The sequence below is a fragment of the Callospermophilus lateralis genome, chromosome 3 (assembly GCF_048772815.1).
Source record: "Callospermophilus lateralis isolate mCalLat2 chromosome 3, mCalLat2.hap1, whole genome shotgun sequence".
Taxonomy (NCBI): Eukaryota; Metazoa; Chordata; class Mammalia; order Rodentia; family Sciuridae; genus Callospermophilus; species Callospermophilus lateralis.
This window is the reverse complement of record NC_135307.1, coordinates 71,043,232-71,069,895: the sequence shown is the minus strand read 5'-3', so window position 1 is coordinate 71,069,895 and position 26,664 is coordinate 71,043,232. Positions and strand designations below refer to the sequence as shown.

The 26,664-nt window shown below is 35.7% G+C and overlaps 1 protein-coding gene across 1 annotated transcript in view; it reads right to left on the bottom strand.

Moving 5' to 3' along the window:
* Ccdc175 (coiled-coil domain containing 175) overlaps positions 1-26,664 on the bottom strand; it is a 61,281-nt gene that overhangs the window by 20,911 nt on the left and 13,706 nt on the right. The window contains exons 6-13 of the mRNA XM_076849325.2: positions 24,881-25,003; positions 21,955-22,064; positions 20,200-20,281; positions 14,781-14,917; positions 13,424-13,534; positions 4,090-4,161; positions 2,697-2,832; positions 2,071-2,202 (exon numbers count right to left, since the gene is read on the bottom strand). Of these exons, the coding sequence (XP_076705440.2) occupies positions 2,071-2,202; positions 2,697-2,832; positions 4,090-4,161; positions 13,424-13,534; positions 14,781-14,917; positions 20,200-20,281; positions 21,955-22,064; positions 24,881-25,003 (903 nt within the window). The remainder of the gene's footprint in view (positions 1-2,070; positions 2,203-2,696; positions 2,833-4,089; positions 4,162-13,423; positions 13,535-14,780; positions 14,918-20,199; positions 20,282-21,954; positions 22,065-24,880; positions 25,004-26,664) is intronic.

Below are 26,664 nucleotides of genomic sequence, written 5' to 3'. Positions count from 1 at the left end.
TGGAACTACTCCCCCTCTGTCGAGTTTGTCAGGTTACACAGATATTACTCCCTAATAAACCTTCACACTCCTGACTCTATTTAGCATCTGTTTCTGGCAGATGACTCCCGACCACTGTGGCATTCCCCTCTGACTCAGAGATACCACCTCCTCTGTTATTCCTCAGATAGGACGGCCCTGCCTCAGGGCCTCTGTGTTTAGCATGCCTTCTGCTTACAGCCACGTCCTGCGGATACCTGCCAGGCACGCTGCCTCATCCACCTCTAGGGTGAAGCTCTTCCCTGACTACCCTATTGGCCATGGCAGACAGACTGTAGGCCCTGTCCCACTTCCTTGCTTAATTTTCTTTGAAGCATTAATCAGCATCCCCTATACACGTTCCATTGATCATTTATTTCCAGCCTCCTGACACTAGAATTTGAATTCCACAGGGGTAGAGCTTTTATCTATTTTTTTAATACCCTGAAGACAGACAGGCTCCCAGAAGTGTGGTAAGCAACGGAGGAATGCTTTCTACCCTGACTCTTCTTCCTTCCGTTTCTTCCACTTTACTACAACCGTGTAGTAATCTGAGAAATGGTTTCTTTCTTTTGTATGCCCTCTGAGTGAAGCCAGTTTCTATTTTACTTCTTCTAACTTTCTGGTCACCATCTGCCAAAACTTCTTCTCTGAGTTCCTATAGTTTCATATTGATGACCTGCCTTTGCACCTCTATTAAGCTAATTTTTTTTAAAAAAAATTCACAGTGAAATGTGTGATCACACTTTTCATCTGTTCCATGGTGCCAGTTTTCTGAAGTGCCATTCATTTGTTGGAAAGTTTTGTTCCCCCTTTCACTTGCTTTTCCCATACTATTTTTGAATGGAAGATGTGTCTTGTTTTTTTTTTTTTTTTTTTTTTTTGGATTCCTTACATCAAAAGAACTGACTATGGTTGGGCAAGTTATCTGAAAGGGTTTCCATATTGTGTGGCAGGATGGGGGTAGATGGGGTAAGCAGAATTGGAATAGAGTAAAATTCTAAACTTTGAATTTTAAGGGCTTTCCTACTACTTTGCTACATAGTAAGAAACTGTTTTCTTCAAATAAAGTCCCTGTTTGATGTAATCAAAGCCTGGTCTTCCTCTTCAAACCTAATCAAGTTCAGGAAGACTTTTGGTAGTGATTCAGCTTGATTGCCCTGGTAAACCGGGCCAATTTTCTACATATATTTTCCCAGAATACTATAAATAAACAAAACCATTAGAGTGGTACATGGAACTTCATAACCTATTGGATGCTGGTGTCTTCATTACCGGATAAACTAGCCTGAGATAAACTAGGTACATTCCAACTTGGATGAAAATCCACTTTTATTCTGACCATTTTATATACCTTTCCTTCTGACCCAAATCATGGGAATCCTTTGGTCTTTTTGCCACCTAAGACTAGCTTCTGTCAGTAAGTCCCCAATAAATTGCACTCCATGGAACCCTGGATCTGTCTGCCTCTTTCTTCAGTCTCATAGTCGATTCTCCTACTCTGTTGACTGGGTTTTCCAGAACATTCCTTCTACTATTCTTGCCTTCTACCAATGACTGCCTACCAGTGACTGCCTCTAGGAATCATGCCCTTACCTTTGAAGGTAGTATCATCTTGAAAAGATATAATTTTGTTGTGTTCTGAAGATCTGCACCCTCTGGATTCCTGGATACTTTCAATGCCTGTTCTACCTACGTCCCCCAGAATTCATGCCCTACTTCAACCCAGGTTGGCTTTTGGAAGTTTCTAAGTCATTGTGGTGACCTCTTTACTCTCCCCATTTCCCTGCCACCTTTCTTCAGGGCTCTGCCAGTCTCCAGCGATGTTGCCAGCAGCTCTGCATTATTTGAAGTGTATGATTTTTTTTAACCAGAAAAATATTTCTCATTTCTCTATTTCTATTTCTTTTTCAGGAAAAGAAGAAGAAAGATTCAGAGTAAAATTGTAGTCTTGTTCATACTGGAAGATTTATTTTACATTTAACTGATTAGAATAGCATGTAATAGTATCCCCCACACATCCGAAATTGTGAGATATAAAGTGAGAATTACCTCATACTTCTTTAACTCCAGAATTAACAGTTTTTCTTTTAAAGTAAATTCCTCCTCCTCTTCTTGTAATTCTGTTGAAAGTTTTTCGATCTGTACCACAAATTCATCGATTTCATTTCTTCTAGCAAGGGTCTAATTACAGAAAATTGAAGACTTGTCATTTCTTCTGTGGTGGTCAGTCTTACATTTTCAAACACCCTTCCTCACATGAGACTTGCCTGTGATTTCAAGTTATATGATGCCTCAGAAATTAAGCTCTTCACCAAATGATATCTATAAAATGGCACCAGGATGGGAGGCTGGGGGATGGTGTGTGGACAGAAGGCAAACCTGGGAGCTAATCAATGACGTTCAGTCTCACATTTTAAGAGAGAGCTCCCTTAATAAGTTTCTGGTTACATGCTTCAAAAACAAATTCTGGAGAGAATTGCTGCTCCATTTGCTAAATCCTTCTAGTTAGTATGCAACAAATGGAAACATTTCTGAAAAAAGTTAAATAATACACTATGATATAAGTAGAAGGAAAATACCTTTTAATAATATAAGGTTTAATCAAATATTGAAGGAGCATCACTGATATATACGTAAGGAACTACAGTAATTCTAAGCACCTCAGGTTCCCTTACCTCTTCAAGCAATTCAGTTCGTCTCTTTTCCGAATGTTCAATGTTTTCTATAGTTTGATTTATTTCATTCTTTATGTTAGTTACCCAACGATTATGTTTTTTTCTTAAACATAATATTTTCCACTGATTTAAAATACTAGGGATTAAAATAAAAATACTGATAATTAAATTGACCCAGCAGTTTACCAAAAAGAAGTAAGAATTCAAAGCAAAACAAGTCCTACTGTGATTTTACATCATCGCTCCTAGCATCAGTGATGTAGATTGCACATGAGAACCCATTGTCCCATCACTCTAGATATGAATTACCTTTAGAAACTTAAATGGCAGATAATTTAATTATATAATATGGAATAACAGTAACAACAAGAATATGATTATATTATAATGTAATAATTATATTAATACAATACATACAAGCTCTAGATTTCCAACCAATTTTAATGTGCCGTACCAATTTTAAAATTAAAAACTTGCAGCTTGATGAGTTAACTGAAATAATAAGATAAAACATCAGCTATCTCAATGCTCTCTCTGCAAGTTGCTTCCCAGTAAGAAGTCGTATCTGTGTATCCAATAAAACAGTGGACAATACATAATACACTATGACTGCTTGCCTCTTTGAGGTGGAAGATGAAATGTTTGCTTGCCTCTTTGAGGTACAAGATGAAATGCTAAGGAGCAGGTAAAGAAAGAAAAATTGCTGGCAGAAATAGTAATGGAATTATCTACTACTACTACTATTACTACTCAAAGTACTAATAAGAGACATTAAGCTTCTGGGTTCTCAAATTTTTCTCTCCACCACATTATAAAACAGGTACATATTTGAAGAATGGCAAAAATACACAACTGCAGTCTTATAAATAACATTGATAACAGTAACAACAATATTAAAAAAACACAGCCAAGTAATAACAGGTACATTGACCTAAATATTTTACACAAATCAACTCATTGACATTTGTAACAGTGTTATAAAATGGGGACTACTACCATTCACACTTCACAAGGGTGAAAGTAAAGAGAATGTATTAAGTTACTAAGCCTTGGTCAGAGATAGTAGGGTACGGCAGCAAAGTAGTCTCTGTGCAGAGCCTGTAGTCTTAACCACTCTCTTTTGTTTCCCCTGGAATCACCTCCTACTGGTTCACACAGAATCCTGGATGAGCAACAGGCATTGCACAAATATTAGCACCTTTATTCTTTGCTGACTCCACTCCAATGAATTGAAAAACTTTTATTCTGTTCAACACCAAAAATATCAAGCTAAGTAACATCTAGATCTGAAAGAACTCATACACAATTTAGTTTAGGAGAATCATGTCCTTATTCTCTAGATAACACGCACCACTCACAACACAAATGATGACTTTTATTTATTTATTTTTACCGTCTCTGAGTTTCTCTTTCCAGGTTTTCATTCAGTATTTTTATTTGCTTTCTATATGTTTCATGTATTGATCTAAAAACAAACAAATTTTATATTATTTCATTTATTGTAGCTGTTAGAATACAAAAGAAACTCTTTATGTATAATTCTTATGGTCAATAAGTCTACAGTCTAGTTGGAAGACATAGCAAATTTTGTGAAGCAATGAAGGTCTTAGTGGCAGTTATAGAAGACCAATTATTATTCTGGGTCAATGCAAACTGATCCTGCATGCACTGGGCAGATATTCAGGGACAGACAAGAGGTCCTGGGGAGGTAGTTGGGTAAGGGTCACTGGAGTTTAATGTTAATAGAAGGAGGAATACAAGGTGAAGGATGTAATCATTTGCAAAGATGCAGAGGAAAGAAGCAAAAATGTAGGGCCCTGTCATGATACAAGGTAGGCTTGCTGCATACAGAAAACAAAAAAGGAAAAATCACACAGTCATAGGAGGTGTTAAGGTCAGCAAATCTTTCAGGAATTCTGGATTCTGTACTGAATTACTACACTGTAGAATTCAGAAAGCCAAGATAGGTCCTTGAACTAGAAGAAAGTAGTAATTAAGGAGGGGATATTTTCTGTGATAGGATGGATATAAATGTGGAAATTATAATTTGGGAAAAGAAATCTAGTTAAATTAAATACGGTACAGTCGATGAATACCATTTGTCTGGAGAACAGAATGAGGAACCATCACTTGTATGAATGACTTTTTTTCCCTCTTTATTTTTAAATAGCTTCAAACTCAACATATTAGTGAAAAATATAGTACAAAGACTTCCCATGTATACTCCAAATGTTGCTGTTTGATCATATTTGTTTTATCATTCTCATAATTTTACATGGAAAAAACAGATTTGCACTTAAAATTGAACAGATGTGTACAATCTAATTTCAGATATGCACAACACACATGCATATACATCAATACCTTAGAAAGCATGTATGCAAACTAGAAACTATGATTCTTTTTACGGAGAGATGGGAGAGATCAGGGTAGCTTTAATTTTCTAAGTTACACATTTTTATATTTGAATTTTAAAATAAAGTATAAGCATTACTTTATTAAGAAAAAGTTAAAAGTGAAAGTGACTTAGAATGGCAGAAATGAATACCACAGGAGGTTGGTGTTATGATAATGTTCACATTGTTTTCATGAGGCCCTCCACTGGTCTGTTCCTGTATCCAACTGCCTCTGTGAAATTCAGAGCTGGTCTGTACCTTCAATGAAAGATTCAATGAGAAGATGGCAGAATAGAGAAGGTCACTTTCCTGGCTGCTCCATGGTGTGAAACCCAGAAAGCAAAGAGGCAGCTTCTCAGCAAGGTGGGTGAAAAAAGATAGGGGGCACTTTACTGGGATTTAATACTGGACATTGAAAGCAGATTGGGGACTCCGGGAGGTTGGATATGATAAAATAAGAAAGAAATCCCCAATGCCACTGCTGTTGCAACCACTGGAGGTTCCAGCCAGAGCTGTCCCTCTGTGAGCAAAATGGAGGGAGAAGGGAATTAAAGGAACCTACATTTTTAGGATGCCTGAGTCACATCTGGGTATGAAGAGTTTAGAGATCAAAGGCACTGCCTGACTAAACTTGTGATGGCAAACCAGACCTGGTTGTAAAATGAAATTTCGAAAACATTATGGCAAGAAACCAATGCCTGGGGAAAGGGTCAGTTCCTCTATCATCCTTTCTTTAGGAAGCCTAATTAACCATGGGTCCTTACCTTTTGGATTGAAAATAACTGCCCTAGGAGTCTGACTACTCCCCTCTTGAATGTAAACAGCCCTGTGCCAGGCTTTCAAGGCTAGAGATTTAATAGATGCCTGTGAAAAGAGCCCTTTCTGTAAGCATACTTTATGTTAGAGACCCTACACAAGACCTTCAGCTATGTAGATTAGGGATTTGGGGTTCTTAAAGAGGAAAAAAGCCCCAATGATAGGATGAGTCTAAAACGAAGCCAAATAATCCATAAATGTGGTGAGAAACTGTGGATCAGGGCTCAGAATTTGGAGTTTACTCTCTTCTGGGCCCACTGGCATAAAATAAAGTTTGGAGTTCTCCTCTCTGAGTGCTGCTTGCTGCTTCTTGATTGGTCTGTTTCCCACAAAAAACCAAAAGGCATGCTGCATGCTGCATAATATCCTTCTGCAGGAAAGAGGCTGCATCTATCCTGGCTGTGTGTGGAGGTCAGAAGAAGGAACCATTTTGCAGCCATGGTTCAGAGACTGGCAAATCAGCTGGGGACCTGATTCCTGGCTAACCTGATTTTGGCCCAAAATACAGGCCTGGCAAACCCACACTATATGACATGGAGTGTGCCTGAGAGAACAGGAGAAAATCAGATGTGAAGAGTGGTTTACACAGGGGACTACTAGTCATGAAGAGCCACCCAGCACTCCCCACTCCCCTCTCCCTCTAATTGGGACGCTCACAGGACTGGATGGGGGCAAGAGAGATTTGAGTTTGTACACTGAACCCAAGACCAGAAAACAGGGTCCACGGGTGACATAATGAACTAAGAAATGGCTCCTCCACCACACAAATAGAATCCAGGGGAGATCAACAGGGTGCAGTCTTCCAGTGTGGACCAGCAACTGATGGATCCTGGAGGTGCAATGATTTAAAATCTCCAGACCAAGTGGCATTCAGCAAATATACTGAGCTACCTAAGCCTAAACCCTGCCTCCAGGAGTTCTGCCTATAGAATTACCTCTCTCATTCCAGCAACTCGACCCCGAAGGTAGAGTAGGCTACATGCTCCAGATCACACAACCTAACACTGCTTAGAGGGGAAGCTGAAAATCTTTTGAACTCCAATGAGACAATTCTTTAACTTTTTATCATAATTTTTTTCCTTTTCTTTGTTTAATTGTGACCTTAATAGTTCATAGACATTTATACATATTCATATTTTTTCTCATTTCTAGCATTTTTGAAGCCAGTTATTTTTCATGGATCAATATTTTGAGGGATAGGATGTTTGATTCATATATTTCAATTTTGTTTTAAATTCTTCTATTTTCATTTTTAATTTAAAAATTTTATACTCTCTATATTTTTCTCTATCTGTTTCCGTTGATTTTCTCTCTTTTCTTCTGCTAACAATCTCTTTTTTTTGTTCTCTTTTATTGTTCTCTTTTATTCTGTATGTTTTTACTTCTATCTTCTCTCCTCCTCCCTTATAATCATCACATCCTATATCACTTCTGTTCTCTCCCTGTCCACCATTCAAAATTGTAAAACAATTTTCAAATTCTTTGTTTTTATTGTAGGCTATAATTGATCATATCATTTCTGCTTATTGTGACAATTAACATTGTAGATCTCATAGCAGGAACTATTAGGTTTGATGCTGTACATTGTTTGCATTGGTTGTTGTTATTTGTCTCCCCCAAAATGGTTAGGTACTGGTAACCTTCAGGGATATCATAAGTCCACAGGGTAGAATCTATATTGACTCAGATCCATAATGTCAGATGGGTAGACACACAACAAATATGAAAAAGCAAGGGAAGAGATCATCCAAAACAATTCAAGATACTTCAATAACAGAATCCATTGACACCACAGTTGAAGAAAAATGGAAAGAGTTTAGAATATACATAATTAAACTGATCTGCAAGGTAAAGGATGATATAAAAAATGAAATCAGAGAGAAAATACAGGAAGTGAGAGATCATTTCAATAAAGAGATATATATTCTGAAAAAAATCAAGCAGAAATCTTTAAAATGAAGGAATCAATAAACCAAATTAAGAATTCAATGGAAAGCATCACCAACAGACTAGACCACTTGGAAGACAGCATTTCTGGCAATGAAGACAAAGTATATAATCTTGAAAACAAAGTTGACCATGAAGAAAAGATGTTAAGAGACCATTAATAGAATTTCCAAGAAATATGGGATAACATTAAAAGATAAAATTTAAGATTTATTGGGATATATGAAGGCCCAGAGACACAAACCAAACGATTGCATAATCTTTTCAATGGAATGATATCAGAAGAATTTTCAAACCTAAAGAATGAAATGGAAAAATCAAATATAGGAGCTTACAGGACCCTAACTATATAAAATTACAACAGACCCACATCAAGTCACATTATTATGAAAATGGCTAACCCTACAGAACAAGGATAGAATTTTAAAAGCTGCCAGAGAAAAAAGACAGGTTACATTCAGAGGGAGACGAATCCAGGTCTCATTTTCTTTTCTTAACTCAGACCTTCAAAGCTAGGAGGTCTTGGGATAGTATATACCAAGCTCAGAAAGAAAATTAATGCCAGCCAAGAATACTAAAACCAGCTGCTGAGAGCCATTAGCCAAGTAGGTATGACAATTTCCTTGCCAGTGTACCCCATGTTGCTTAGAGGAAGGACTCATGGAAATGGACTTGGACATTTGCAGTGACATTGCATGTAAGGTGACCTTGCTCAAGGACCAGGGCGGATCCGGGTTTAGGGCGGATCAGGGTTTTAGGGCTCTCCTTGGGTTTAGGGCGGTTCCAGGTTTAAGGTGTACCCTGCTGGGAATAGGGCATATCCTGCTGCCTCAGGCGTGCCCGCTCCTGAAGTTCCCGTTGAGTTCTCGCGGGATTCAGAGAGTACTTGGGATCCAGAACGTGGAACTTGGCAGAGAACGTGGATTTCCCCAGAACGTGTTTGTAGAGGGCCGGTGTGAGATCAGGAATAAAGAATTGCTGTTTGAATCTACAAAGCTGTGAGTGATTCGTGATTTTGTGCCCAGCCAGACTGCGGCAACCAGCAAAATTAAACTTCAGAATTGATGATGAAATAAAAACCTTCCATGTTAAACAAAAGTTAAAAGAAGTCACAACCAAAAAGCCTGCACTACAAAATGTATTCAGTAAACTATTTCATGAAGAAGAAATGAAAATTAAAACTGAAAACCAATAAAGGAGTGAACTGCACTACAAAGATAGTGAAGCAAAGGAGAAAGAAATTCAAATTAAAAACCAGAAATAAATCAAAATGACAGGGAATAAAAACAATTTCTTAATATCATTTAATGGGCTGGGGTTGTGGCTCAGTGGTACAGTGCTTGCCCCACATGTGTGAGGAACTGGGTTCAATTCTCAGCACAGCATATAAATAAATGAATAAAATAAAGGTCCATCAACAACTAAAAAAAAAAATTTTAGAAATAATAATATCATTTAATGTAAATGGCCTAAACTCATCAAACAAAAGACATAGAGAGGAAAATTGAATTAAAAGACAAGGTATAACAATATGCTATCTCCAAGAGACTCATACATATGCAAAGACATCCTCAGACTAAAGATAAAATGATGGGGGAAAAACATATCGTTTACATAGATCTTATAAGCAAGCAGGGGTGTCCATCAGATAAAGTAGACTTCAAGCCAAAGTTAATAAGGAGGGACAAAGAAGGACATTTCATACTGCTTAAGGGAATTATACATCAGAATGACATAGGAATCAAATATTTATGCCCCAAACAATAGAGAATCATGTATGTAAAACAAACTGTTCTCAATTTCAAGAATCAAATAGACCACAACATAATAATACTGGGTGACTTTATAATACCTATCTCACCACTAGATAGAACCTTCAAACATAATATAAATGAAGAGGCTATAGAACTAAAAAATACAATTAATAATTGAGACATAACAGACAGATATAGAATACTTCATCCATCAATGACTGAATACACTTTCTTCTCAGCACACATGGATCCTTCTCTAAAATAGACCATATTGTAGGCCACAAAGCAACTCTTATAAATATAAAAAAAAATAGAAAAAAATACTTTGCATTCTATCAGATCATAATGGATTGAAATTAGAAACCAATGATAAAATTTAAAAAGAAGCTACTCTAACACCTAAATATGAAATAATATGCTACTCAATGACCAATAGATAGCAGAAGAAATCAGGGAATAAATTTCAAAAATACATAGAGATACATGAGAAAATGACACAACATATAAAAATCTCTGGGACTAAGAGGAAAGTTCACTGCATTGAAGTCATTCATCAAAAGAATAGAGATATGCCAAACAAATAACATTACATCTCAAAAGTCCTAGAAAAAGACAGGACATAATTAAAATGAGAGCTGAAATCAATGAGATTGAAACAATTTAAAAAATTTACAAAACAAAATAATTGGTTCTTTGAAAAAATAAATTGATAAACCCTTAGCTAAGCTAACAAAGAGAAAGAAAACCCAAACTACTAAAATTCATGATAAAACAGGAAATATCATGACAGATACTACTGAAGTACAGATGATAATCAAGAAACTATTTTGAAAATTTATACTTCAATAAAATAGAAAATCTTGAAGACATCAACAAATTTCTAAAGACACATGACTTACACAAATTGAATCAGAAGGACATACACAATTTAAACAGATCAATTTCAAACAATGAAATTGAAGATACCATCAAAAGCCTACCAAAAAGAAAAGCCCAGCCCAGGACCAGATGGATTTTCAGACAAGTTCTACCAGACCTGGAAAGAAGAACTAACATCAATAATGTTTAAAATACTCCATAAAATAGAAAAAGAAGGAACTCTTTCCAACTCATTCTATGAAGCTACTACCACCCTGATACTAAAACCAGACAAAGAAACATCAAGGAAAGAAAACTTCAGACCAATATCCCTGATGAACATAGATGCAAAGATTCTCAATAAAATTCTGGCAAATTGCATACAAAAGCATATTGAAAAGATAGCACACCACAATCAAGTGGGGTTCATCTCAGAGATGCAAGGTTTGTTCAACATACAGAAATCAATACATGTAATTCATCACATCAATAGACTTAAAGACAAGAATCATATGGTGATCTCGATAGATGCAGAAAAAGTATTTGACAAAATATTGCATCCATTCATGTTCAAAACACTAGAAAAATTAAGGATAGCAGGAATATACCACAACAAGGTAAAAGCTATACATGTTAAACCCAAAGCCAACATCATTCTAAGTGGAGAAAAATTCAAAATTTTCCCTTTAAAAACTGAAACAAGACAAGGATGCCCTGTTTCATGACTTCTATTCAACACAGCCCTTGAAACTCTAGCCAAAGCAATTAGACAGAAGAAAGAAATGAAAGGGACACTAATAGGAAAAGAAGAACTCAAACTACCCCTATTTGCTGATGACATGATTCTATATTTAGAAGAACCAAAAGATTCCACTAGAAAACTTCTATAACTTATAAAGTAGCAGGATATAAAATTAACACCAATAAATCAATTGCATTCCTATATATCTGTGATGAACCAAATGAAAGAGAGAAATAAGAAAAACTATCCCTTTCACAATAGCCTCAAAAAAATGTTGGGGAATCAATCTAACAAAAGAGATTTAAGACCTCTACAGTGAAAACTACCAAACACTAAAGATAAAAATTGAAGAAGACCTTAGAAGATGGAAAGATCTCCTGTGCTCTTGGATAGGCAGAATTAATATTGTCAATATGACCATACTACTAAAAGCACTATACAGATTTAATGAAATTTCTATTAAAAGTCCAATGATGTACTTCATAGAAATAGAAAAAGCAGTCATGAAATTCATTTAGAAAAATAAGAGATCCAGAATATCCAAAGCAATCTAAGGATTGCAAGAAAAGTGAAACAGGAGGCATCACAATACCAGGCCTTAAATTATACTACAGAGCTTTAGTAACAAAAATGGCATGGTATTGGCACCAAAACAGACATAAAGACCAATGGTACAGAATAGAAGACACAGAGGTAAACCCACATAAATACAGTTATCTCATACTAGACAAAGTGCCATAAACATACATTGGAGAAAATATAGTCTCTTTAACATATAGTGGGGAAACTGGAATCCATATGTATCAAAATGAAATTAAGCCCCACATCTCACACCGTGCACAAACTCAACTAAAAGTAGATCAAGGACCTATGTATTAGAGCAGAGACGCTGCACCTACTAGAAGTAAATGTAGGCCCAACTTTCCATCATGTAGGCTTAGGAACCGAATTCTTCAACAGACTTCCTAAAGCACAAGAAGTAAAATCAAGAATCAATGAGTAGAATTTTATCAAACTAAAAAGCTTCTTCATAGCAAAGGAAACAATCAAGAATGTGCAGAGAGAACCTACGGAATGGGAGAAAATCTTTGCCACCTGCACCCCAGATAGAGCATTAATCTCCAGGATATATAAAGAACTCAAAAAATTAACACCCCAAAAACAAATAATCCAATCAATATATGGGCAAAAGAACTGAACAGGCACTTCAAGAAGAAATACAATCGATTGACAAATATATGAAAAAATGTTCAATTTTCTAGCAATTAGAAAATTGCAAATTAAAACTACACTGAGATTTCACCTCACTCCGGTCAGAATGGCAATTATCAAGAATACAAGCAACAATACATGTTGATAAGGATGTGGGAAAAAAGGTACACTCAAACATTGCTGGTGGGACTGCAAATTGGTGAAACCCCTCTGGAAAGCAGTGTAGAGACTCCTCAGAAAACATGGAATGAAACCACCATTTTAACCCAGTTATACCACTTCTTGGTATGTACCCAAAGGACTTAAAGTCAGCATACTATAGTGATGCAGCCACATCAATGTTTATAGCAGCTCATTCACAATAACTAAGCTATGGAACCAACCTAGGTACCCTTCAACAGATGAATGGATAAAGAAAATGTGGTACATATACACAATGGAATATTACTCAGCCATAAAACAGAATGAAATTTGGCATTTACCAGTAAATGGATGAAATTGGAAACTATCATGCTAAGTGAAATAAGCCAGTCCCCAAAAAGTAAAGTCCCAATGTTCTCTTTGATGTGCAAATGCTAACACACAATAATGGGGGGAAAGGGAAGAACAGAAGTTCATTGGATTAGAGTAAAGGGAATGAAGGGAAGAGAGAGGGACAGGAAACGGAAAGATAGTAGAATAAATCAGACATAACTTTTCTATGTTCATATATGAATATATGAGCAATATAACTCCAGATCATATAAAATCACAAGAATTAGAAGTTATACTCATGTATGTATAATATGTCAAAATATACTCTGTCATGTATATTTAAAAAGAACAAATTTAAAAATTCTAAAAGATTCAATGGCAATGACTTTCTTAGATGTGAAACAGCTAATTATAAACTTACTTTTTTATAGTATATTAGAAATTAACATAGACTTATTGTTACCATTTATTTAGAAATAAATGCAAGATAAAAGTAAAGACTGAAAATTTCAAAGGCAAAATACTTACAGATAAAGCTTTTTAAGAGTAAGAAGTCCTTCTTCCATATGTTGGATGTCTATTTTTCTTTGTGACAGGAAGTTTTCTTTCTTAGTAGTGAAGGCCATTTGTTTGCGGTATCTACCATGAAAAAAGATAGCTTTGTTGAAGGTCTGAAATTATTTATATATATATATATATATATTGTGTGTGTGTGTGGGTACCTGAGATTGAATCCAGAGACTTGTACTTGATAGGCATGAAAAAAATCATTTTTAATCCCCAAATACATTTGTGTTGTTTAATCAGCCTGGGCTAAGACAAAAAACCACGATGCTATCAAACTTTCTAGTTTCATGGCTGTCGCCAGCATGTTTGTGTTTCTAACAAACACACTTTGGATTGATCTGGGTGAGGTTTCTGCTTGAAGAATACCAGCATTGTTCTAAGTATGCTGTGCAATTGGATGACATAAAATGATCGTGACAACTCTCTGTAACTTAAATACTACAAAACAATGAGCATAAACTCATTTGAGTGGGTCTGGTCACTGTAAATACACTTCCCTGAGATTTAACGTTGAGTGTAGCAATGGACTCACTCACATAATTTCATGGTTGCAAGATTTTACTCTGCAATATTCTTGAAGAAAACACTGGGGAATGCCCACCACCCTCAAAGCAATGTATGAGGTCCCAAGCATAACAGCACTGAATAAGGAGAGTGACTGCCCTGATCTCCTGGTAGTCCAGTGGGACAAAAGAATTTATACCCAGTTGACTACAATGGCATCAAAGGAATGCTTCAGAAGGATCATTCTGGTGAAAAGGAGGCAGACAAGTTAGTGGCTGTAAACCAGAAGATGAGGGAACTTTTGAGAGGAAAGCCAAAACAGAGACTGAAAGAGGTAGAAAGAATAAAATTGGAGAGAAGTTTAGGCTATATTTAAGAAATATTTTAGAGGTGGCATTGGTGACCAAAAAGGAGTCCAATTGGGGATTTCGCTGAATAATTTTCTAGTCTCTAGGGTTAGGTTGTGTCAACGACAATCTAAGAAAGGGAATACACATGTGGAGCCAGCTTTTGACGAAAGTAGATAACATAATTTCTCTGGATAGTCTTATAGGGTAAGAGCATAATGATTCTTTTAAAAAAAACATGTTTTAGAAATGGAAAAATGTGTTTTTTAAAATAGATTGATCTGATCCAAATAAGGAAAGCATTACATAGCACTATAGGGGCAGATTAGAAGTGTGTTTATTTATTCCCGGGTTAAGAATAGTTCATTGTTGTCAATAGATCTTTAAAACTAGGACGAGCACTGCAAGACAAGCATCCCATAATTATGGCACACTGATTCACACGGGGCTTATAGGTAGAAACATACTCCTCATAGATGATCTGTTCATGCGTAAAAATGTTATGCTCCTCTCTGGAGACGATCTTATATTGTCTCATTAAATTATACAGTTTCGCTCGTAGCGCTTTGTTCTCTGTTTGAAACCGGTGCAGTTGTTCAGCCAGCTAGAGAAAAACAAAGGAATTGTATGAGAAGACTTGCTTCATGGTTCCTTGGAGGGGTTCCACATTAGATGAGCAATTCTCTATAGAGTCCTGAGTATATTGCTTAGCATGCGACCGATATTCCACAATTGTTGAATGATTTCTTTCTATAGCAAATAGGCAATTGAACCTTTGGGGGCCTCTTTTATAAATTATGTCAAAAGTATAGAAAGATAGAAAACATTGATGTAAAACCATAGGGTAAAAATCCACATTGAAATAGGAAATGATATTAATAAACTGTGATCATTCAGCCAAATTTGTGTGTCCTTTTTATAGAATATTAACAATGCCAGGGAAAAGAAAACATCCATAGAAATTCTTGCTCAAAATGACTTTAACTAGATAAGATGCTTGCCTCTTGTGAAGTACAATCAGCCACCTGTACCTGTGGGTTCTGCATTTGTGGATTCAATCAATTGCAGATGGAAAATATTTGGAAAAAAATTCCAGAAAATCCCCAAAAGAAAAACTTGAATTTGTCATACACTGAATACTGGGTAGAAGGAATCCACATGAGTGAAGCGATGGTAGGCATTGTATAAATGATTAAATATCATCTAGAGTTATTTTAAAGCGTATAAGAGGATATTGATAGATTATATGCACATACTGTGTCATTTTACATAAAGGACTTGAGCATGCTCTGATTCTGGTATCTTCAAGGGTGTCTTGCAAACAATCCCCTGCAGATACCAATGTCTGACAATATTTCTATTGGAAGATCCCCCCCCACTCAAAAAAAAAAAAAAGTAGAACCCATCACTGTTTTGCATGAAGTAAGAATCTTGTTCTTGGAATTCTATTGGATTGCTTCAAATATGGTAAGAAAGTTAGGTTTGGTAGGAATGGTGGCTAGTTAAAAATAACCTTCTGGCTGAGGACTACTAAAATAGTTGGATGAGAACAATCTCCTTGAAAGTACTAAAGAACAAATAAAGTAATGAGGAATGAGTATGTCTAACTCTTGGACAAAGGAATTAGGCTGACACTCAAAACTACTCCTGCCCTGAGGACATTTACCAATATGGAAGAAACCACTTGGAAACTGAGACTTGGCTTTCTTGCATAGTAAGGAGATAAATACCAACACAGACAGCTCATCCTGATGTTGAGTCTGAATTAACCTCTCACCACTGTGATTTGGGACCCCAAAGAGCTTCAGTAGGAAAATTTAAGGTGGATTAAGGTAGTATGGGACTAGTAACTCTTCACATATTTTACAAAAAGTGAATACATATTAGTTCCCAAGGAAGATATCATCATCTTAGGCTTTGAATTGTTTTTGTGAACATTTTTAAAAATACCATCTCTAGCATACAGTTTCTCACCAGCAATAAAAAGAAATAAGACAGCATGAACAAAATTTGTAGAAATAAGAGACTACAGGAAAAGCCTATAGACACACACAGACATTGATTATTAGAATTATCAAACCCTGAACTCTAAAAGTACTATGCTTATTATGTGCAAAGAAATATTAGGCATGTTTCAAAATTATGGCTGGAAATTAGAAACAGCAGAGTGAGACAGAATATTTGAACAGATACTAAATAATTACCAGTTGAAAAATACAATAATTAAAATTGGGAACTCAAATAAGACTCATCTTTCTAGAAAGCTGCAACATGGAGACAGAGGTGAAGGTGAGATAGAGGATACATGGATTAGTATAAATAATTGTATACATAGAATTAGAGGCTCAGAAGTAGAAGAAAGAGAATAGTACAAAAGAAATATTTGATAAATAATGGGCTACAATTTTGCAGAACTTATTAGATATAGAAATTAACATATTTAAGAAACCAAATACATCCCAAGGAGGATAAATAAATAGAAAACTTTGGACACATCATGGTAACCCAAACAATTAAGGCAAAGCAAACAAAGAAGACTTAAACTAGACATAGACCACATTCATAAATTAGAAGCCTCAATATTTCAGATTGATTTATAGATTTAACACAATACCAATCAAAGTCCAAATGAATCTCTTGGCAGAACTTGACAAACTGAGAGAGATTCAAAGAACTAACAATAGCTGAAGCTATCTTGAAGAACAAAGTTGAAGGAGTTGTATGACTAGCTATAAAGGTTTCTTTACTAATTAAGAAAATATTGTTCTCTGAGAGATAAACTAGTCCAAATAAACAGAACAGAAAGTCTAATATCCACACAGATATTTATGATATATTTATACTTGATTTACATTGATAAATCAACACTCTACACTTGATTTATGATGATAGTGCAATGGTAATATAGCGGAGAAAAGATGACCTTTTTCTTTAAATAGTGGTGGTTAATTAGCCAATCTTAGAAATATGAATCTTGACCATTATCTCATAAAACACACACACACACACACACACACACATACACACACTCCAAATGGCTTGCAGTCTTAAATGTGAAAGGCCTAGAAGATAATGGAAAAGAAACCCTTATGACACAGAACACAAAAAGCTTTGACCAAAAATAAAAATATTGATAAACTGATGTTATCAATATTTAAAATGTTCAATATTAATAGATTACATTCATTAAAAGATATATCTATGCATAAATAATGTGGTGCACTTAATAATTTATTCACAATAGCCAAGTATGGAATTAACCTAAGTGTTCACCAATGGATGAACGAATGACCAAAAAAAAACAAACAAACAAAAAAAAAAAAAACCACAGTATATATACACACAATGAAAAACTACTCAACCTTGAGAAAAGAATGGCAACCCACTGTTTGCAACAACTTGGATGAGGACACTATGTTAAGTAAAACAGTCCAGGCACAGAAAGATAAATGTTCTATGATCTCATTTATATGAGGAATCTAAAAAGTGCTAAACTCATAGAAGTAGAGAGCAGAGTGCTGGTACACAGGGGCTGGTAGGGGAGATGTTGGGGGGAAAATTAAAGATATAACAGAGTTTAATTCCATCTTTGAATTCCATCTCAGCTTTTTTGCTGCTGTGACTCAAAGACCCAAAAAGAACAATTTTGAGGAAAAGTTTATTTGGAGGCTCATGGTTTCAGAGTTCTGAGTCCATAGACAGCAGGCTGCTTTCCTTGGGGCTCGAGGTGGGGCTGAACATCATGGTGGAAGAGTGTGGTGGATGGAGGCAGCTCACATGATGATCAGAAAGCAGAAAAAGAGAGACTCCACTTGCCAGATACAAAATATATACCCCAAAAGCATGTCTCCCTGACCCACCACCTCTAGCCACAGCATACCAGCCTTCGGTTACCATTCAGTCAATCCCTATCAGGGGTTAATTCACTGATTGGGTTAAGAGTCTCATAATCCAATCATTTCAAAACTAAGCCTTCTTGCATTGTCTCCCACATGAGCTTTTGGGGAACACCTCACATCCAAACCATAACATTGAACTTGCCTCCAATAACTCATGAGAATTCTGAATGCCACTAAGAGCCTACAGTATCTATTTGAGTAGAAATACTAAGTGGGTCAGAGCCCTGCTCTTTGAAGTGATCACTTACTTGTAACCATGGAATTTGTTTCAGGAATATGGATTGAAAGGAAAACCCCCTCTATTTGCCCCTTTGACTAGGTGAGCTATTCCAGTTTAGGGGTCCTAGATTGTTTAGACAATCTTGAAGCCTGAAAAATATGGAACTATTGTCTGAAGGTTGTTTAACAACTCCTACAACAGGAAATAAATGGAAAAAAATCTTTTGATCATAAAACGAAAGACAACTTCAAAAACAACCAACCAACAAACCAACCTTTTCTGGTTTCTAGAATCCTTGCAACTGAGAGAATCAGAGAAGGGCTATCCTAGAGGAGATCTCTAGTTTTACGCTGATTTTTTTTTTTTCACAAAACCACAAATTGAAAAGTATTTAACTGGTACGCATCATTCTTCTGGGAGAGTTCCTGTGATGTTCCTTCTGATCTGGGGCACGGATACAGGCCTTGGATGGAGAGAGATGCTTTTTAACAGGGGAAGAAGAATTTGAATGTGTGGTGGTCATGCATCCTAGAACAAGAGGTGGATGAAGAATTAGAAGTCAAAGAAAAGGCAGTGAACAAACAAGGTTTTGTGCTTTGCAGTGGAATTCTTTCCCATTTCCAACAAAGATTGTAGTAGATCATGAAATCAGTGTTATTCAATTTGTTTTAGTAAAAAAATGGATTTTACATCTAGCTGATCTGATGCAAAACATGATAGAGGATGCAGATAGAGGGTACTGACACTATAAAGCCTGGTCTATGGTAATTAACTATGTGCATTTGGTTGGGGGGCATTTCACACATTCATTTGCTGTGAAGAACAAAAAGAATTTCAGTTATCTCTGGTGTAAATGTATATTTGTGTATATACATAAATAAATGGGGTCATATAATACTCTTTTCCGATGACTTCATAACTTGATAACATATTGGCAATATTCATACTTATTTACCTAAGCTCTTTTTGTTGGATTTTAATTAAATCTTCCCTCCTCTTATTTCACTATCCTAATGAATGCTTCACGAAATAGCTTGTGGCTGTCTTGGCTTACATTGTTGGCTATTTACTTATAAAATTTCTTTTAACCTAAGTTGAAAAAAATGTCTAGAAAAATTTTAAACATTTCCAAAAAAACAATAAAAGGAAAAAAAAATAAAAAGAAAGAAGCAAAACAAAATAAACAAAAGCCTAGAGAATTCTCCTTAGGGAATTAAATCTGACTCAAGTACTTCCAAATAACCCTAATATATTTAATTATTTTGTAATTGTAGATGGACAGCATGCCTTTATTTTATTTGTTTATTTTTATGTAGTGCTAAGGATGGAACCCAGTGCCTCACACATACTAGGCAAGTGCTCTATCACTAAGCTACAGCCTCAGCCCACCAAATAATACTAATATTATTTAGTGAAAATTAGGTTACTATACTTCACAGATTACCAAAAAACATCAAGAATATCATGATTTCTCTAAATAATTCATATGAAAAATGTCTACTAATCAGGTAGTCCTATTATAACCACACAAAAAGTAACCTAAAAACAATTCATCTTCAAATGGACAATCTTTGCTTTTTCGTGTATTTAAGATACTTTGGGAGCAGATAAAAATCTTTAAATCAGTTACTGTGTGTGATCATGATTATTATTAGTCAACAAAAATTTCTACTTTTGAAAAAATGGTATATTTTAACACCTATTTAAACACCAAATAAATATAAACTCTAATTTTATATAAAAGGCATATCACTCTTGTCTTCCTACCTCTTTTATCTTACTCAGGTATTCATTTTTTTCAATAACGGATGTATCATCCAGTTTGTTCTGATGAGTCGTAAAGAACTGCCTATGAACAAAGAAAGCTGAACAGATTCATGACAGAACATATTTTGCAGCAAAAGATACATGTACTTATAGCATGGAAACTTCTAGTCAGTTCCCAGATCCCCATACAATCTATCTATCTATAAATTTTTCTTGCTTTTCAATTAGTGAACCAATACTTTAGTTATTTATTATTTCACTTAAGAAACAATTTTGGGGTGAGAGGTACCAGGGATTGAACTCAGGGGCCCTCAGCCACTGACCCACATTCTCAGCCCTATTTTGTATTTTATTTAGAGACAGGGTTTCACAGAGTTGCTTAACACCTCACTTTGGCTGAGGCTGGCTTTGAACTCACAATTCTCCTGCCTCAGCCTCCCGAGCCGCTGGGATTACAGGCATGTGCCACCATGCCCGGCCACAAGGAACAATTCTTGAACACCCACACTCTGCCAGATTTGTTTAAGGTGCTTAGGGATACCATATATCCAAAGTTCCTAATCTTCTGTAAATTACATTCTGGTGGAGTAGTCAGAATAGATGTAAGCTACCAAGAAAATATTAATAGCTTTCAGTTAATGTTAATGCTCCAAAGAACACCTAGTAGGGTACAGTGTAGTGAGATCCTAAGAGTAAGAATGCTGCTTTGGACAGAACGTTAGGGAAGACCTCTTTGAGTGATGAGAAAGAGCCAGTCATGTAAAGATCTAAAGGAGGAGACTGAAAGGCAGAAGAAACAGCAAGGGTTAAGATCCAGAGACAAGAAAAAGCTTGGTGTATTCAAGGAAGGGGTATAATTAGGCTAGAAATGATAGACTAGAACATGCAGGATTTTGAGGGCAAAGTAAGAGTTCAGATTTTATTTTACTTCTTTTATTGTATTATGGTACTGGGGATCATGCCCATGGTAGGCAAGCACTCTGCCATTGTATTTTCTCAGTAGGTTCTGAAAATCCCCCTTGACTAAGAATACTTATCACAACCCACAGGAAAGTTGTAGCCTTATGGCATGTCCTACTAGTGACTTTCCCCAAAGGAATTTTTGTTTGTAAGGAGTCAACAGCTGAAGTGAGGACTACAATTTCAAAGAGTCCCCCCCTTTTCCAAGGTGACTGTGTCATTCTTAGTCTTCTCTCTTCATCATTGGAAAGAATGGCTTATTTCAAAATGAAGAGCTGATTCTTTAAAGCTATCACACAAATTTGAGTAAACTAAGAGAATAGAATATCCATCTAATATTAAAGACATTCATAAAATATGAAAGTACCATATTAACTGCTATAGTTTGGATTTTGAATATTTCTCAGAGGCCCATATGTTAAAAGCTTGGTCTCCAAAGTGGTGCTATTAGGATATAGTCTGCCTTGAAAAGGGAGGACCTGATGGGTAGTATTTAGGACACTGGGGGCATATCTTAAGGGGACTGTCAGACTCCAGGCTCATCCTCTTCTCCTTCTTTGCTTCCTGACTACCAGGTAAGTAGTTTTTCTCTGTCATGTATTCCCGCCAAGCTGTGCTAGCACCCTTGCCATGGGCACAAAGCAATGGGACCAAATGATCATAGATTAGAAACTTTAAAACTGTGAGCCAAAATAAATATTTTCTTTTTATAAGCTGATTATCTCAGGTAATTTGTTATAGTAATGAAAAGTTGATTAACAATATTATAAATACAAAGTAAAGTATCACACTCACGTTTTATCCTCCAGAATTTTACACACTTTCTTCATCCCTTCCAACTCTTTTCCCCAGTGCTTTATTGAACCATGTAGCTGTGCTATCTCTAAATTGTGATCACTAAGAGCCTATTGAAAATTCAACAAAAAATATGACATTCAATCATGACCAATTTTGATAACACAATAACAGTTTGATTACACTAAATATTCATAAATAATTCATTCAACTCTTAAACTGATACCATCCTTTAGTTTAAAAAAAGGCAATATTTATAGTTGTTTCTTCATAAAATAAACTGGGTCAAAAATAATTCTGAAATCATCAAAAAAACCAACATGTGGAGGGGGGAAGACATAATAGCAGAAAGAATGTGAAAATTATACTTAAAAATTTTTTTAAGACAAGAATTTATTTTGTTACCATTTTTAAAAAGTCAAATAAGTCAACAGCATCATAATCATATTCAAAGAATTATCCCAGAATACTAAAAATATTGTTTTTAAAAGCCATAACAAAGTAGGTCTTTTGTTTTGATAGTTATGTTTATTCCAAAATAATTAAAAAAATATTTTATCAATATTTTATCAGTATTCAGAAAATAGAACAAATGGATACTATCAAAAAATGTTATCATGACTTAAAATAAGGGAAAAAATCAGTAGAGAAAATTCATAGTGAAATCATTATTTTTGCAATGTAGTTTTGGTATAAAGAGAAGGGAATTCAAAGTTATTGAGTCTTAGTTTTATTTTCCACCTGTGAGGGAGGATAGAGCTAAGGAAAGGATGCACAATTGCTCTTCCCTTTGACATAGAGTTACCTGGATGGAATATTTAGGCCGTTTAACCCTGGACATCAATGTGGGGTCAAAGAAACTCCTGTGGGGAGCATGTCATGTGAGATAGGTACTATATGAACGATACTCAAAATGTTTTGTTCTTTGTTTTCTCTAGAGCACCCAGATGGCTAAACATCTGGGCTGTAGCTAGTTCCCAAGTTATCAGAGGTCCAATATTTTAGAACTATCACCAAAATTTGCAGAGTGATGAAAGATTGGGGATCAATACCCCTCAGTTATCCCTCCCCTGAACAAGTAGATTGCTTTGAAAATTGTACCCAATTATTCTTTTCTGTCAACATCACATTAGTTTTGACCTGGTTGCAAAGACTTGAAGGCTAAAGGTACCACATGAAGGTTCATCTGAAATTCCCTGTGGTCTCAATCCATAGCTAAACTGCTATCTTCTAATATCAACCAACAACAGCCATAAGCTTTACCAAATACAAAGCACTGGGATAGGCATTACTTGGTTTAATCTCCACAAAAAAAATCTTTGCAGTAGGCAATATTATTACCCTCTATTTCATTATTACCCTCTATTTCTACCTCAGGTTGGTAGATCCAAATTTGAACCCAGGTCTGTGTGACACTCAGGTTTGTGCTTCAAGCACTATTCTGTGCTAATGTGAGTTGAGAAGGGCAGGCTGAATGTGGGAGGTGGACAAGGACCTGGGGATGCGTTTGTAGCATATTAGAAATGGACTTAGAGATCTTTAAATATAGTTAAGAAACATACACCTGATTTTCCCAAGCTAGGTTGGTGGGATGCTTGTTTGATTTATGAGGCTGAAACTGGAAATATGAGCTTGGGCATGAAGGTGAATTACATTTTGTATAACCTCTCTGTTCTCCCTTAAGCATGGTCTGGCCTGTGCACTTTACTATGTTGAAATCTAAAAAAAGGCAATGATCTTTTTAAATGATCATTTCATATTGTGAATAAATGTTATCTTTTATTCATATTCTGTAATTGAGTATCTTAACAGATACACTGCTATTAAAATAAGCAGAATCACCCCCTATAAAGTATAATGGAAATAACAGTGCATTTGGACAGAAAATGTGACATTTCCATATTACTATTCCATCAGTATGGCTATTCGTGTGATTTCAATACACAAAGATTCATTCATTCAAAGTAATCATGATGGAAGATTAACGGGTATTTCTGATTTAAATGACATAAAGTTATATTAATATTAACCATTTCAATTACAGTCACCTCCATAAGTTTTTATTTTTCTCATCTTTAAATTATCGAATAATTCTAACAGCTGGCATGGTGGCACATGCCTGTAATCCCAGCACCTTGGGAGGCTGAGATAGGAGAATCATGAGTTCAAAGCCTCAGTAAAAGTGAGGCACTAAGCATGAGACCCTGTCTCTAAATAAAATACAAAATAGGGCTAAGGATGTGGCTTAGTCACTGAGTGCCCCTGAGTTCAATCCCTGGTACCAAAGAGAGAGAGAGGGGGGGGAGAGAGAGAGAGAGAGAGAGAGAGAGAGAGAGAGAGAGAGAGAGAGAGAATAATTATAACAAAGTACAAATCACAGTACTGATCCTCAATAAATAATTTTTAAAATAGAAATGTAGAGTTGTGAAGTATTATCTAATTCAAATAGACAAATAGTTTCCTTTCTAAATTAATGTTACTATGCCCAATATTAACTGAGAGCTTAAATTCTGTTCTTTTATCCCACATTCAGAATTAAGGAATCAGCCCAAGGTTTTTCATTTTGTTCTGTAAATAAAGCAATCCCATGGAAATGTTCTCTCTCTCTCTCTCTCTCTCTCTCTCTCTGTGTGTGTGTGTGTGTATCTCAGTATATTTGGTTGGTTTTATATGTGTTTTTTGATCAACATTTTCACTGTACTTTGGTTCATCCAGTGCAATTTGTACCTCAGATATACCAAATTTCTTGCTTCCACTACATTCTCTTTGGGAGAAGAAGAAAACACAATCACGTCATAACACTTTGAAGAAAGTTAAAGAATTGAAAGAAAGCATGCCGAAAGCATTCTCCCAGAAGACATGAAGATGAATTAAAATCAATTAGCTTTTTTTAGGCTTGAAAAAAACATAATTTATTCTTTCTTACCGCTGAGGTGGTAATAACTGCTTCTTTCATTTTTGACACTTCCTCTAGTAATTTATCCAATTCTTTCTTCTTTTTAAAAGTCTCTATTTTCTTAAGCTCATATATCTTTTTAAATTCATTTATCTATAGTGACAGAACAAACTAATTTAAAAGTGTAATTAGCACAACAACGTTTAGAAAACTTTTTAAATTTATCAACTTAGTTCACAATCTAAGTATACCATATTCAATCTAAGTATTCCAACAAGTAAAGCAAAATAATATAAAGCAAAATCAGGGTTTGCTTATTTTGCAGTATCACAGGGACCAGTGAACTAAATATGAGTCAAACTATAATTATAAAATATTGAAACAGCAAATCTAGAAGAGAAGTAATAGCAATGATCATTAATAACAAGTTATAAAAGCAGTATTTGCCCTTATAGTGATTTACTAGTAAAATACCACAGCAATGGTTACCTGATTTATAGCATGCTCAGCAGACATGGAGAGATGAGGAAGGGGAGGAATGAAGAATTGCTAGGAACTTAAAAGTTACATTACTTCATGAGAAATAAACTAACTAAAGACAGAGTAGACAAAATAATTGAAAACAGGATATCTTACAATCCCAGACAACTTCTTGCTGTTTCACCAAGATCAAAGATAATATGATCACTTGTGAGACCCTAATGAAGTGAATCACCCTCTTATCAAAATCAAACACGTTTATCTACAAAATTAATGATGATGAATGAAGGAAGAGTTAAGTGGGAAGGACTAAGAAATCATTTCAACTCTGTATTAAAGAACTATGAGGACATATGTCTGGGTGGCTCTTCATCAGAGTCACCAGCTGTTTCACCCCAAGCACTAACCCTGAATGACTGTTATCAATTCTTTCTACACAGAAGTACAGATGCATATGAGTGAAACCTGGCGATTAAGAAGTTTTACTGAAAATGAGAAATCCGCATTTATACTTAGACTTAATTCTTCCCCCCAAAATATTACAATTATAGAAAACAGTATTTTGTGTTGGGAGATATCTTATGGGCTTAGAGATATTCTGACATCTGTAATAGGTTTTCCTTTCTCACACTAAGTAAGGTAATTAACAGGTGTGACCATGGCCTGTCATGTGTCTTTAGTGAACACTGGTGGTTGATTCCTGAATATCCATCTACCTCAATTGGTCCAGCCCCTTAGCACATGGCACTCCCTCAGGATCTGCTGTGATTCCAGGGCTGGACACCATCTGCACCTGGCCTATGAAACACAGGAGAGAAAAACTTATGCTTGGGGAAAGGTTTTCCTCTTTCCATTTGAATAAGGAAGCATAAGGTCCAGTTATCACAAGCAGGTTTCTAATGACCCTGAGCAAAACAAGCCTGGGGATGAGGGGAGATGTCCCACCTTGAGAATTCCTATAGTAAGGACAAAATAAATGACCTTACTGTTGGAGCCAGCTTCAACCAGGGCCTTGCTGTTGCATCTGAATGCATCTTAACTGGTGTCCTTTCTCAGGAAGACAGACGTGGGGAGGCTACTTGTGAGCCAAATCCAGCCACCGCCTGTCCATGCAACAACTGCTTTCATTTATTTAGGTATTATTTATTTGTCACATATTATTTATGTGACAAAATAGCAGAGTTGAGCAGCTGTGCCAGAGACTGTATGGTTCTAAGTATTTACTATCTGGCCTTTTTTAGAAAAAGTTTGTAGACCATTGAGACAGACTCTTCATATAGCAATACTGAAGAGGAACTATAATGTTTGCAGATTTCCTATATGAAGCTTTCTGA